The sequence below is a fragment of the Rutidosis leptorrhynchoides genome, unplaced genomic scaffold (genome assembly GCF_046630445.1).
Source record: "Rutidosis leptorrhynchoides isolate AG116_Rl617_1_P2 unplaced genomic scaffold, CSIRO_AGI_Rlap_v1 contig468, whole genome shotgun sequence".
In the NCBI taxonomy this organism is placed as follows: Eukaryota; Viridiplantae; Streptophyta; class Magnoliopsida; order Asterales; family Asteraceae; genus Rutidosis; species Rutidosis leptorrhynchoides.
This window is the reverse complement of record NW_027266700.1, coordinates 33,489-48,908: the sequence shown is the minus strand read 5'-3', so window position 1 is coordinate 48,908 and position 15,420 is coordinate 33,489. Positions and strand designations below refer to the sequence as shown.

General features: G+C 33.4%; 1 protein-coding gene across 1 annotated transcript; it reads right to left on the bottom strand.

The window, feature by feature from the left end:
• Positions 1-1,420: 1,420 nt before the first annotated feature.
• On the bottom strand, positions 1,421-10,215 carry LOC139883884 (heavy metal-associated isoprenylated plant protein 39-like). Its single transcript, XM_071867992.1, has 3 exons — positions 10,202-10,215; positions 2,454-2,515; positions 1,421-1,911 (listed from the first exon to the last, which is right to left on the bottom strand). Exons 1-3 carry the CDS (start codon positions 10,210-10,212, stop codon positions 1,421-1,423), a joined length of 564 nt encoding a protein of 187 aa, XP_071724093.1. The 5' UTR covers positions 10,213-10,215.
• Between the last annotated feature and the right edge of the window lie 5,205 nt (positions 10,216-15,420).

Below are 15,420 nucleotides of genomic sequence, written 5' to 3'. Positions count from 1 at the left end.
ACAAGTGGCTAATATTTTTACAAAATGACTAGCAAGGAACATATTTGAGTTTCTGAAGAAGTTGATGGGAATGCAAGCCGATGCAATTCAAGAAAGAGATGTTGGAAGTAAAATTTGTTGAACCGCATTAGCTCGCCATGATAGGAGAAGAAGTCGACAAGGATGAAGACAAAGAAGACTTGTTGATTTATTTACTGTTTTTCAAGACGTAATAACTTGGGTGGCTTATATGTGAAGTTGAAATGGATCATCTAAGCCCAACACTTAAGACAACGCCCGTTTCATTTTGTTCTGATGTTTGTAATCAAGAGACATACAAACGACCTGAGAGTGTGTAATTAAGTCTTTAATGCAGAATATTCAATACAGCACAAAAATCCTTTTTTGGATGCATTTCTTCTTTCCGTTTTTGTCTACAGTGCCGGCTGTCTCAGGCAAGCTTATACTTTTGACAGTTGTAAGCTGTTAAACTTCTCAACGGCCCTGACTTGGAGATGACGTGGATGGATTATATATAATTGACTTTATTCGTAACAAGAGATTTAAATGGAGAATGTTTAGGGATGCTGACACACACTCATGTTTTGAACGAAGATCATAAGTAATGCACGCATGAGAGCCTGGTCCTCCCAGTACTGTATTTTATATCGATTTTATATATATTTTTAAAAACATAAAAATTAATGTGTAATTTATTTATTTTGGATTCAATACAGTGGTGGAGCCGAAAAAAATAGTTTGTAGGGTAAAAAATTTATCAATTTATAATTAAAATTTTTTTATGATTTTTATGCATTTAAAGTTTTGAGTTATATCATTTTTCGTTAATTCAATAAAAAATTAGTATATTGCACGAGTCTCGAATTATATAAATGATCTCAAAAAACATAAATACATTAGATTTTTTAGAATATATATATGTTGAATTGTTTTAAAGTTTAATTCAAAATTAGTGGATTTAATATGAACAATATATTAGCTTTTTCGGTTCATTTCAAGTGTCTCGTAATGAAATTTGCTTTGGTCTACTTCAAGTACCGTATTATAAAATTGATATATATTTGAGCTTAATTCTTCTGTGTTTACTAATTGAAAAAATCGCCGACCAAAGTGTGGCCTAATGGTTAGATATTTTTTCCATCATAAAATTATGAATTTAAATTCATGAAGAACGGACTTTAAATGAGTAGGTGAATTAGAAAATTACACAAAGAAAAAGAAAATTGCAAAAACCAAATTAATTAATTCTCAAAAACTTATTTAATCCCTACCCAATGTTTGAACATGAATATGAAGAAAAGCATTAGCCATCTATCTATACATATACACATGTGAGATGACCTATACGTTTCTTTCTTCTTCATCAAATATTTCTTTAAACTATAGGAAGTTCGAAATTAACTAATTAAAATTTCCCGTTTTAACTAATAACACAAGCATTTGGATTCTCCTCAATGCTTTGAACATAGTAGTGGGTGGTCAAGTGAGGATTATAAGTTTTATAAGCCTTCACAAGCTCCATAACATACGGGTCGGGTTGTAGTTGTAGTTGTAGTATCGGTGCTGGTTGGTCCTTTTTAGGTTCTTCTTGTTTCTCTTCACCCCCTCTTTTTTTCTCTTCTCCCTTTTTAGGTCCCTCATCTTCTTTCTTTGCTTCTTTGACTTTCTTCCCATCTCCGGCCTCTTCCTTTTTCGACTCTTCCTTTTTCGCCTCGCCGCTGTCTCCCCCTTCTTCCTTTTTGGGCTGTTCCTTTTTCGACTCCTCTTTCGTTTCCGGCTCCTTGACCGGACCCACCAAAATGATGTCCGCTGGCCAATATTTCCTCAATTTGCTGACCACATTTACGGGATCGACCGTGCCTGGCACTGTTAATTTCCTTTCCTTCATGTCCATGGCAATCGAGTCGATTCCTACATTTTTATTACTTAGTAAATCATCAACATGAAAAATAAAATAATGTATAAAATAGAAATTGAGGTTTAGTTAGTTTATGATAATTGAATCGGAAAATCTTTATTGCTTTTAAAGAAAAGAAAAGGGAAAGTTTTCAATTTTTGGGTTGGCGTTGTCATTACGGAAGCAATGGCTGCTGTCAGCACGAGGAGACAACTTGTATTAATTTGTCGCTTCCACGATCTAATTTATTATTCTCGTATTAGTTGTTAGAATTATTTTCCTTCAAACCAATATTGTAAGACTTTCTGATTAGCTCTCTCATTGTTTTTAATCTGTACGTATATTTCATACCGTGATCAGTACTATACGTACTCCCAACTACGATATATACGTACTTTTCTTTCGTTCTTTTCATATATATATATATATATATATTGAAGGTATTCTCTTTTGATATCATTAGTCATGATTTCTTTAACATCATCATTTTCTAAGGGGAAAAAACGAAGAAATCAACCGAACATCTGGAAAAGAATAAAGTGCATGTATTCCAAACCTGGAAGAGTAGCGACAGTCTTCAATGCCTTCTTCTTGGCTTTGTCATCGTGTAAATCCAACCTGAAATAACAAAATTCAGGAGATCTATGTTAAAAAAAAAATTCATGTTATTAAATTCGAACTTAATTCTCCACGTATCTTCTGAAAAAGATCGATAAAAAAAAATAAAAAAAAGCCATATAATTAGAATTGATGACTATAAATGGATGGAGTACACTCTTTCTCATTAATTAAACTACCAAAATAAACTATATATATTGGAAAACTACTTGACTAGCTAGTAATACGTACAGAGAACGTCGTCCTTTTATTCTAGGAGTTGGAAAAGTAGTTAATTAATTAATCTGAAAAAGGAAAGTGGGTTTTATGACCCAGAGATCAGATTTGTATGTTACTGATTAGGGCTCCTTTGAATAAATGTAATTACCTTTAAATCTATCAAGCCAAAGAATAATAATCAAAGAAAAATGAGAGAGCATCCAAAACGGTAGCCTTTAAAGTAGATGAGGAATCACAACTATTTAAAAAGGGTAATACATAAATAACATACAATCATATATATTACTACTAAATTGTTTGAATATAGTAATTAAATTACACATCCTAATTAAAGAAGGGAATAAAATCGAACCTTCATTCTCTGTACTTGCCTTTTTTTTTTTCAGGGAATATGGAAGTTGGTCCGTTGGAATAATATTCAATCAAAGAACCAGCTGAGATCCTCAAATGTATGTATGTGTGAGGGGGAGAGAGAGAGAGTGGTTGGGGTGGTGAATATTGAAGGAAGGAAACTCGAGGAGAAGACGAATTCAAATTATGCTTCTATTGAAAAAGATAGGCACACAGAGGGAATGGTGGCTTGGCTTGGACTTCCTTTTGATAAAAAGGGGAATTCCCCCAATCAAAACAACAATTGCATACTAGGACAGAGATAATTGAAGCCATTTTTTTTCTTAAGTAATACTTTTTTTGTCAAAAAATATAGATGTATTTTTAATTTTTAAAATTTATTTATTTCTAAATATATCTAATCATTATTATAATTTAAATATATTTAAAAAATGAATGTATTCCAAAAAATAAAAATACGTCTATTTCAAAACGGATGAAATAATTGAGAAAATAATGAAATAAGTAAAAACTGAGAGTATAGGAAAAGGAGTAAGATAAATATATATCAGTTAATAGAGTGCTGAGTTACTTGCATAGCAGTCACTTAATTGAACCATCGTTTTCTTCGTGTTTGGGGCGGCACAAAAAACATCTATGGTATGCCTATGCTAAAAATGAAAGAATACAGGTCATCTTGAGTTTATGGAGGTATTCAAGTTAATTCGATTTTATCGCAGTTAGGTAGATTAAAGTAAATGGTATATTTATGCAGATAAAAAATGAAACAGTGCAGAAATAAAATACACACGATATTTTTACGTGGTTCGAAATCAATACAGTTTTTACGTCTACAGGATTTCGTCCAGAAACAATTTCACTACAATCAAGATTTACAAATACATGGAATTTTTCCACCGTTCATCTCCTGCTCGCCTCACCACCACTGTCACAAGTGCATGGAATGTTCTTACGGTTTGCCCCAACTCGCCTCACAACTACTGTATTGATAAATGTAAGTGAAACAAACTTCACTACTTACGATTACAAAAATATGGAATTTTTCTAGACTAACCTCAGCTAGACATCACCATAACTTCTAGTCTGAATGAAACTCTTCTATAACCGTCCCGACTATAGGATCCTTTTTCTTGATAACAAGATTCACTATTACAACGTTCCTGAATGAACTAATTAGTGAACTTTTCAGTATAATGAAAATCTTTAGAAAAAAATTAAGATATATCTTGAGAAATTTTTCAACAGTAACGTTGCGCTGCGATATCTTGTAACAAAACTGGTCGAAAGGACAAATAAAAAGAATCTTGAGATTTTTTTAAATAAGATTTGATGTAGAATTTTCTTCTATTAACTTCAAAATAGGAATCAATTTTATTAAAGAATATTTTCTTAATATTTTTTTCTTTCTTAATTTAAGATTCTTCAATATAATTTCTAATCAACTTCTGTCAAAAATGCTAACATATTAATTTGACTAAATTAATTCGACATAATTATGATTGAGACGAATCGAACCAGCGCTAGCAAATCGGATAGAACCGATCGGTTAAAATCATGTCGTTAAAAAAAAGATTATAGATAGAATGTGGAACGGAAAAGAAGAATACAAATATAGTGTAAACAATTTATCTAACATTACTATTTTTGTGTTTGAACGATTGGCATCTGTGTAGACCTCTTCAAATATAAATGGAATTGTATTTTAAGATATAAAAAATACAAAACTGAGTCTAAAACCTTTAATAATGAACGAAAACAACACTATTAAATTGACCATAATATAATGCTGTTCGAACAAGGAATTACATTACCGACGCTTTAAAAGGACACAAATCTAATATAAATACATTTAGAGACGGATCTAGGGACGTAAGGTTGGGGGGTCCGAAAAAATTATTAACGAATTTTAAGACCGAACAAGATAATATTTAATCTCAAAGTTATCATATTTGCATGTTAGATTTTGGATATAGACGACATATCGTTTCTGTTTTAATACTTTTAGATTTAGTTTTTGAGATACAAAGTATCGACGCAACTCTAGATGATGACAACCCCATTAATTTAAGGAAAAAATATTAGTTTTACCTAAAAATTTTTGACAATTATACAATCAAAATCTTAACTATTTACTTAAAAAATATATAAATTATAGAGATTTGAAATATTTAATATACATAAATAATACTCCCTCTGTCCGAAAATACATACATTTTTATTTATGTAAACATGTATTTTCATACGGAAATTGTGACGCCCACTTTCCGACCCCATATGTCGGGAAGGAATATGGTGCCACTTGTGCCACGTGCTGATTAATAAAGTACATATTATATAATAAAGTATTCAAATTATTACAACATGACACACATAACATGGTATCTATTCAACGGAAACATAGTACGGAAATATTAATACATAACAATATGAAAATGACGTGAAGAGCCCTATATGCCAGAGGATGCCATGAGCCCCACCTTATTCGGATAACTGGATAACGTCTGGAATAGCTGCTACGTAATAGATCGTACTACGGATCAACCTGGAGGAATTTATAATTTTCATGGAAAACGTAAGCTTTACGCTTAGTAAGAAATATTATAAGTTCATTTAGTTTTATACTGAAATATATACTGAATATACTGAAAAATACTGGTTTACGAAATCATGATTTATAACTGTGTATGAGATGATTAAAATACTGAAATGATAACTGAAAATATTTATGAACCCATATCAGTGAAAAACAATAGGAATAGCTGATGTAGACACGTTCTACACAGTATCCCTTGCCTACCATGTGGTACTCAAACGCATACCGGAACCAACCTAGACATGAGGCCAACATCTAAGATGGCGTACCATCTGCGCAGACCTATAAACGAGGGGTCACCTGAGAGGACCTGGTACTGCTGATAATAAAAACGTGTGTAGCTGGGGGATTCGTATATATATAATTTATATATATAAATCTGTATTCATATATACAATACATGGATAACTGAATTTTCATAAACATGATTAAATAAATAAATGCATGGTTTTAGAAATCTGATTTTTATTTTGAAGGTCTCCAGGCCATCTACGGCTATTTAGTTTTTGAAAATAGCTACGCCAAACATTTTGAAAACATAAAATCATAAATCATGCAATGTGTTTGGCATAGTGAAGAAAATCATTCAATAATACATATATATATATATATATATACTTGCAACATACGGAAATGAAATTATAATAAAACTCACAGTTTTTAACGTGGTCGTATCCTCGTCTCGATCCTCGTGAATTATCGACTGTTCTTGACGGAATTCGATGTGTTTGATGATGTTTGGGATTGTGGCAGGTTGTAGGTGTTGATTCAAGCTTCAATTCGTCAGATTTTGGAAGGCCTGGTCACGACCCAGTGACGGCTTGATCGCGACACTGACGGTTCCGGCGAGCTGCTGACCGAACGGAGTTTGTTTTCGTGATCAGTGGAGGTAGAGGTACACAACAGAGGTAAGTTTTCTCATTTCTTGGAAATTCGATTTTTGGTGTTGTGTTTTCTGTTTTTGGTTGAGGAGGTTCTGGGATGATGCTAAGATGATTGGTTTGATGTTCTGATTATTGTTTCCTGTCTCAATGATTTCGTGTGAGTGGGTTACATCATGTTAGGAGACTGATTGTGTTGAATTGGCAGATATTGGGTTTGAATTTCAGTATATATATGGGTTGAAAAGTTTGTCACTTGCATTGTCTTGTTTTTGTATTGTCAAAAGATGTAATCTGGCTTCTGATTTCTGCCGGTTTGAGTGTTGGATTTGGGTGTCAGTTTGTGTTGAAATTGTTTGTAGTTATTTCCAATTTTGTAGGCTAACTCATGTGAGCATTAAATGGTATATTGACTTGGCTTGTTGGCTGGTGTAGAATGTCAAAGGCAGCTGGTTTTTCAGGATTTTGTAGCTGTAAAGGGGCTTTTAGGAGGCTGTTTTGACTGTCCAAGAGCTGCCGGCTGGGGATTGTTATGTAATGTAGGTAGTATTTATAGGTAGTATAGGTGGTATTTAGGAAGTATGTAATGTAGTATGTATTTGTATAATGGATTCATGTAATACTTGTAGTTTGAGTTCATATGGACTTGTAATGGACTTATATATTTTTATTAGAAAAGTTTATAATGTAAACACCTTATAATATATATGTGATTTCAAACAATTCCTAATTAAATTTTAATTTTTCTCTTAAAAAAAACGAAATTTGTCGCTTAAGTAACGTACATCTAGCGTAGAAAATCGAAAGTCAAATGAACGTTGAACTCTAATTGAAACGTGCGTCAAAACAATCGTTACACGACAACATAGATCGCACGAATATCAAAGTCGTATTTTCCGGGTCGTTACAGAAATAGTATTTAATAATTTTATACGTCTACACTAATGAAAAATCCTTCTAAATTTATTAAATTTTGATATTTCAAAGACTATATTAGTATGAAGAAAATTAATTATTAAAGGTTAGAAAAAAAAATAGAAATGAAAAAAATATTTGTTCATATTTACACAATAAAAATAATATCAATAATAAAAAATAAATGATGTGTGAGGGACAAAAATCGAAACAAAATTATTAATTATAGAAACTATTTTAACTAATAATAAAGATAGTAAAATTTGAAAAAAGATTAAATATGGAAAATTAATTATTAAAAGTTAGAAAAAAAAATAGAAATGAAAAAAATATTTGTTCATATTTACACAATGAAAATAATATCAATAATAAAAAATAAATAATGTGTGAGGGACAAAAATCGAACCAGAATTGTTAATTATAGAAATTATTTTAACTAATAATAAAGATAGTAAAGTTTGAGAAAGGATTAAATATGGATTGTTAAGAAAAAAAATAACATGACTGGAGCAGTAAGAATTGAACTCGAAAATTATCGGAAGAGTGACATGCACAAAATTATTAGTGCCAGTTTATGTTTTAAACATATTATTGAAACTAAATATATTAATTTATTTATAGCATATTATTCTCTACATTTTTCCAACAAAATTACGTCCGACGATCAGAGATGGGATACCATAGTTCTTACGGTATCCCTCTGAATCCGTGCATGATACACCGCTGAAAATATTGTACTGTACCTCAAATTTTTAAGAGTCTATTAATGACGTCAGAATATTGCCCAACTAGTGGTAGTAGTTTGGCGCGTGACTATACTGCCCAAATTTTCGAGGTTGGTTTTGACTTGCTGGTGAAAGCCATCGGGTCCATTAGTCAAACATGAATCACATAGTGCTCTCAAACGGCGGCGGAAAATTCCTTAACCGATTAGAGCATCACAATTCTATCACCTTTTTTACACTCTTTTTTCTGCTAAATATACATTTTTTATAACTTCCTATTTTTATTATCCATCATTACATCCATTCTTTTCATATTTTATTTTAAATAGATCTACATATAATTATTTTTAATATTTTATATATCATTTACTATTCAATATTATATATAGAATAATATTCTATATACTTAAAATGTATATCCATTTTTTATATTTAAATATAAATTTTTATTGAAAGTATATTATGACCTAATTTGATAGATTAATGTAGTTGTGCTAACGGTGGCAAGTTAACACAGAATAATAAAAACAGTATAAAAAGTAAATAATACATGATATGTTCACGCAGTTCGGATTATTCTACTCTGCGGGGTCTCGCCTAATGGTAAACGACATTCCACTATTCTTGCAACAATAGGACAGTACAATGATTACAATTCGTAAATTAATAATCTACTTCTTATTTCACTAAGTGTACTCTTCGTTCTACCTTAACAGCCTAATCAAGCGAACTAGGACTTACACAGATGCCTTACCAAATGGGTAAGGACTTTCTTGTATCCTCCTCACAGCATACAAGCGCCGGTTGCCTCACTAAACGGGTAAGGACTTTCTCGCAACCTCCACGCGGATTACGAGCGCCAATGCCTTGTCAAACGGACAAGGACTTCCTTACAATCCCTAACGAATTACAAGTGCCACCAAACAATGCACTGCAAATAACAACTCTGAATAGTTTGATAAGTGCTCACAGATAATCACAAACACCGTATAAGAGTTCACAGACAACTAAGGTCAAACAGATCGTGAACAATATGGTGTATATTCAAGGTGTCTTCGGGTTGTAGTGTCTTCTTCCTTTTATACTTGAAATCAAAACCCGTTGGAGAATAAAACTCCTTCACCAAATTGGAAATCAAATCCCGTTAGAATGAGAATTGTATCCCATCTTTAAACCAAATCAAATCCCGTTAGAATGAGAATCTTTTCTTTAATTTACTTCCCTTTTGCTAAGGATTTAATTAGGAAACCCATCTTTAAACCAAATCAAATCTGATCTTCAATCATAATCGGATCACAATAAGGATTCTTCAGTTACTAGTTTTCATAAGACTTGTACTGCAGGACGAAATCAAATCTTCAGTATAAATATGGTTTTGACGAAAATAGCCAACTTACAGTAACTGCCGTGTAAAAAGAATCAGGTTAACACAGGTTAACATCACAGGCGGCAGTTTGTCTCAACAATCTCCCCCTTTGGCATTTTTGACAAAACCCTCCGTTTTAATCTTCAAATCTTCTTATAGCAACGGAAGCACCAAGTAACGGAAACAACAAGTCTTCACAATAATGGTAACAAACGAAAACTAGTAGAGTGCAAATAATTGCAGAACTGTGTTCACATACTCCGGTAACACAATATCGATTTGCACACATCTGACCGCTAGATTTTGAACGATTTCCTCCATATCTCCCCCTTTTTGTCAACAAATCGCCAAGACACCAATCGAGGAGAACAAACTAGCAGAAAAGTCAGATTAAGTGTAACAGGTCCAAAAGAGTTACAACACAAAGTGCCAATAAAACGAAAGTTTCAAATAGTCAGCATGACAAAAACTTTCAGCAAAAATAGAAAGCTCCCCCTGAGAATTAGCTTCGCGCAATCTGAGCTTCCAATTGCAACCTAGTCGCCCTAAGCCTATACTCCTGCTTCTTCAAGAACTTCACCGTTTCAAGCTTTTCTTTTCCCTGTTTAAGGACTGACCCCTAATGCTCACAGGTACTTCAGCAACATTTTCTTCAACAGGTCTCTCAGCTTCTTCAGCATTCTCCTTCTCTACAACAGTTGGAGAGACATTTTGTTGCTCCCCCTCAGTCTCAGCACTAGTATCAAGAGACTCCCCCTCAGCACGAGCCCCCCCCTCAGATATCAGCAACAAGTTGATCCTCTGTGTTAGCATGATCTTCAGCAACGACAGGCAAACTAGAGACTTCTCATCATCTCATCTTACTGTATCAAGCTTTCTCCTTGGATTTTAGCTTGTCACAGCCCACCTTTTTGTTTCCTGACAATCGAAACACACTCCAACCTTCTTTTTGTTTTTTTTTAAGAAAAATAATAGAATGGACAAGATAATTAAATGGTATTTACAGGGGAGGAAGCACTTATCTTAATTTTCACGTGATGGAGCAAAGTCCGAGAGCTCCTCTCAAGAACTCAAAGCGACTTGCATCTAGACTCTTCGTGAAGATATCTGCCAATTATTTTTCAGTTGAGACATATTCCAAGGTCACCTTCTTCTCTTCGAAAAGTTCTCTAATGATGTCTTCAGTTGAATGATTCTTCTGAATTCGTATTGATGGATACACGTTCTGGTTTGTGACAGGAGGTATGGATTCCTAAGTGTTTCTCGTATCTGTGCTAACGGCAACGCCTCCACACTAGGTGTGTTTTCATTACTGTTAACATCTTCCGATCCTAATGTCCCCACACTAGGTGTGTTATCATTAGACAGAAGTTGACCGATTCCAGGTTCACCATTCACTTGATTTTCCATTTCAACCTGCATGTGCTTAGAGCAACCACTGTCGAAATACCAATCAGCTGCCCTTTTAGATGACACTTTGCACATAAGACTCTTCAATTCTCTCTTCTTCACCCAAATATGTCGTTGGGAGTGATTGACAATATCAACCTTCTTCTTTGGTTGCTTTCTTGGCATTGAAGTAATGAGTCTTCGAATATCATCTTGTCGTGCATAACACCTAGGTCATATATGTCCAGGTTTGTTGCAGTAGTGACATATGATTCTATTTCTACTCCCTCTATTTTTGTATCCTGAACTGCTTCCTCTTTCAGTTCTTGATGGTTTGTGGCATATCCTAAATAGATTTGTTCTTCGGAGATGTTTTATCCAGGATCTCATCAAGATTTCCTTTTCCTTTATTGAACTTCTCAATGGCACAGTTGGCTTGTTCTACCTTCTTCTCAGATTCTGACAAATCTGATTTCAATTGATTAATCTCAGTTTCGTAGTTTTCAATCACCTTGCCGAAGTCCTTCCTCTCATCTGATAGTTGCTTTACGTCGTTAGAAAGTATATGATTGATTCTGAGAGATTCAGCCATTTTTCCAGCTAGATCTTTGAAAGCAAGGTGTATGTCTTTGTCATCGTCACTGTCTGAGTTCTCGTCATCACTTGAGTTATCCTCTGTCTGATCTGTACGAACAGTTTCTGTGTTCACAGATTCACGGGCTGTGTTCACAGATACACGGGCTGCAAACGCATTATAGGCAGGAAACTCAATCTCACTTCCACTATCATTGGATTCAGACTTGTCTTCGGATGATTCTCCATCACTCCATGTCGATATGAAAGATTTCTTCTATTTTTCAAGAGTGTTGACACACTTGGCAGCAATGTGACCAAAATCTTGACATTCATGACACTGTATCTTCTCTTTCTCAAACTTGGTTCTTCCTTTACTGGATTTTCCCTTTTTAAATCTTTGACCATCTCCTCCTGATTCATTCTTCGTTTGAAAATTTCGATTATTCTTCTGAGGATTGGATGAAGTATAATCAACGAATTCTGCCTCGTTGAACATCTTAAACATCTTTCCCATATTCTCCAACAATAGTGCCAGCTGCTCATGAATCGAGTGTTGCTCACCTGTGCTTACAGAAACATCTTTTACTCCAGTTTTAAAAGCAACAGATTTAGATTTGGACTTATCTCTTTTCCTCATAGCCAAAGTCATCTCATGGGTTCTGAGCTTTCCCATTAGATCATCAAACTGCAAGTTCTTGAAATCAGTAGATTCACTGATTTCATCCATCTTCGAGCTAAATTTCTCCGGTAGTGAGATCAACACCTTTCTCACCAGTTTGGAATCCAAAATTACCTCGCCAAGAGCAATAGATTCATTAGCAATGTAACGAAAATTCTTTTCAAAGTCAGAAATAGTTTCATCATCTTTCATGGTTAGAGATTCAAACCTGGTAGAGATGAGATGTAGCTTTGATTGTCTGACTGATTTTGTTCCTTCGTACGTGAGTTGAAGTGCATCCCATGATTCCTTGACAGTCTCCAAATTCTGGATGATCTTGAATATACTAGGACGTACGGTACATTGAATGATACTTACAGCCCTGCTATTTGCTACATAGATTGTTGATTCAGCTGTTGTCCATTGGTCTTCACTCTTGACTGTTTCAACACCATCAACAGTGGCAGTAGGAGGTGTCCACAAGACCTGTGTAGCACGCCAGATAGCTTCATTATGGCTTTTCAGGTACCACTTCATTATGTATTTTGAATAATCATAATTGGATTACGTCAATAAGAGAGGACGAGTGGTAGAAACGCCTTCTTCAACCCTGTCTTCTATGGTTAGAATACGCAAGATCTTTTCTCAAGACGATTTCTTGAGCCCGCTCTGATACCACTTGAAAGTGTATTCTGACCTAATTTGACAGATTAGTGCAGCTGTGCTAACGGTGGCAAGTTAATACAAAATAATAAAAACAGTGCAGAAAGTAAATAACACAGGATATGTTCACGCAGTTCGGATTATCCTACTTTGCGGGGTAAACGGCATTCCACTATTCTTGCAACAATAGGACAGTACAATGATTATAATTCGCAAATTAATAATCTACTTCCTATTTCACTAAGTGTACTCTTCGTTCTACCTTAACAGCCTAATCAAGCGGACTAGGACTTACACAGATGCCTTACCAAACGGGTAAGGACTTTCTTGTATCCTCCTCACAGAATACAAGCATCGGTTGCCTCACCAAACGGGTAAGGACTTTCTCGCAACCTCCACGCGGATTACGAGCGCCAATGCCTTGTCAAATTGACAAGGACTTCCTTGCAATCCCTTAACGAATTACAAGTGCCACCAAACAATGCACTGCAAATAACAACTCTAAATAGTTTGATAAGTGCTCACAGATAATCACAAACACCGTCTAAGAGTTCACGGACAACTAAGGTCAAACAGATCGTGAACAATATGGTGTATATTCAAGGTGTCTTCGGGTTGTAGTGTCTTCTTCCTTTTATACTTGAAATCAAAACCTGTTGGAGAATTAAACTCTTTCACCAAATCGGAAATCAAATCCCGTTAGAATGAGAATTGTATCCCATGAGAATTTTTTCTTTAATTTACTTTCCTTTTGCTAAGGATTTAATTAGGATTCCTTTTCAAAATAGGAAATCCATCTTTAAACCAAATCAAATCTGATCTTCAATCATATCAAATCGGATCACAATAAGGATTCTTCAGTTACTAATTTTCATAAGACTTGTACTGCAGGACGAAATCAAATCTTCAGTATAAATATGGTTTTGACGAAAATAGCCAACTTACAGTAACTACCGTGTAAAAAAAATCAAGTTAACACAGGTTAACATCACAGGCGGCAATTTGTCTCAACATCTATAAATATACTTTTAGACATAAATACATATTTTATTTTATTTTATCTATTAAAATTAATTATTTAATACAAATTTTAATATCAATATACATTAAAAAATAAAGTAATTAAATATAAAAAAATTATTTAATAAAAAATTAAAGTAATTAAATATAGACAACTGGTAATATTGTTTAAGAAATAAACTAAAAATAAAAAATGAAAAAAGAAAAAGAAAATGGAGCCTACGTTCATATTTTCAATCGGGTGATAAAGTTATCATCTACACATTCTTTCCATTTTATCACCTCTCCTCACAATATTATCACCTATGTGGGTGCTCTTAATTACTAATCGCAGCCAGCCAAAGCACACATAATTTAATTTTATCAAATACTCCATCTTTTTTTTCTTTCGAAAGGGATACTCCCTGTCTGCCAATATAAGATGTGTTAGATTTTTTAAATTTATTTATATACTTATATAATAGTAGAATATTCCTTAGAAGTGCTTTTATGTTGCCAAATCAGCAATTGCTTAGAAATGTTACAGATGGCTAGAATAAAAAACGTCAAATTAATTCTTCACTTCACGTCAAATTAATTATTCACTTCAGTTTCCTTTCAAATTAATTAGATATATAATTTAATAATTTGCTTTCTCATTTAATCTATGCAGATCTTCGAAAATTTATAAGCTAATTTGTTGGCATAATTCAATCTTCAATAAGAAAGAAAAAAATATTTGAATTTAAATGTGTTTTTCGTCACTACATACTTACTGGCTTTCTTTCTAATTTTCGTTATCCTTAGCTGCTTCAAATAAAAAGGTTTACTCATTTTTTGACTTTAAAAAAAACAATTATTATACCATTTTGAAATTGATTCATTATTGATCTACAATATTAATGTCGATAACATATAAATATATTGCTCGAGAAACCTGTGCAATCTAAGCTTGACGCATCAGTATTTGGATTGATTCTTATGGTACCACATCAGGTTATTTACCACATTTTTATTTATCCCAAATTAAAAACTTACGATGTACTGTCCCGAATTAATTATTCTAGATATACAAAACGTTTTTGATCTATTATAACGAACGGTACGTACATCGGAATAATGAACGGTACATACACCTTTACTTTGATCGTTACAACAGATCTATTATAAACCTTCCAAGTACTTACCTTTTTGAATTCTTCATTTTTATTAACGTCTGTGGACTTAATTATAGAAATAATGAAATTTAATTTTCGACACATAAATAGTTTCCAAATCAAATATATATTTATATATAATTTTATGTAGGAAGAGAAGATCAAGATCATGTCACAACAAGAGCACAAAATGCTACAAACGACGACCACCTGTTTGCTCCTCCAATTAAGGTTCAGTCTGTTCGGATGGACTGCTTCACGAATTATTATGGTTTTGTTTAATGAGCTTCACTTATTAATCTAGAATCACGTGTGCCTACTTTTGTATACGTTTTTATTTCTGTGCACTTCGATATTATTTTTTCAGTGCAATGTAGTATTTTGTAATAAAATATGTAATGATTGTAGTCTTA

Coding starts and splice junctions, on each gene's coding strand:
- LOC139883884 (XM_071867992.1), bottom strand. Junction 1,912..2,453: donor GACTGTCGCTACTCTTCCAG/GTTTGGAATACA, acceptor ATAAAAATGTAG/GAATCGACTCGATTGCCATG.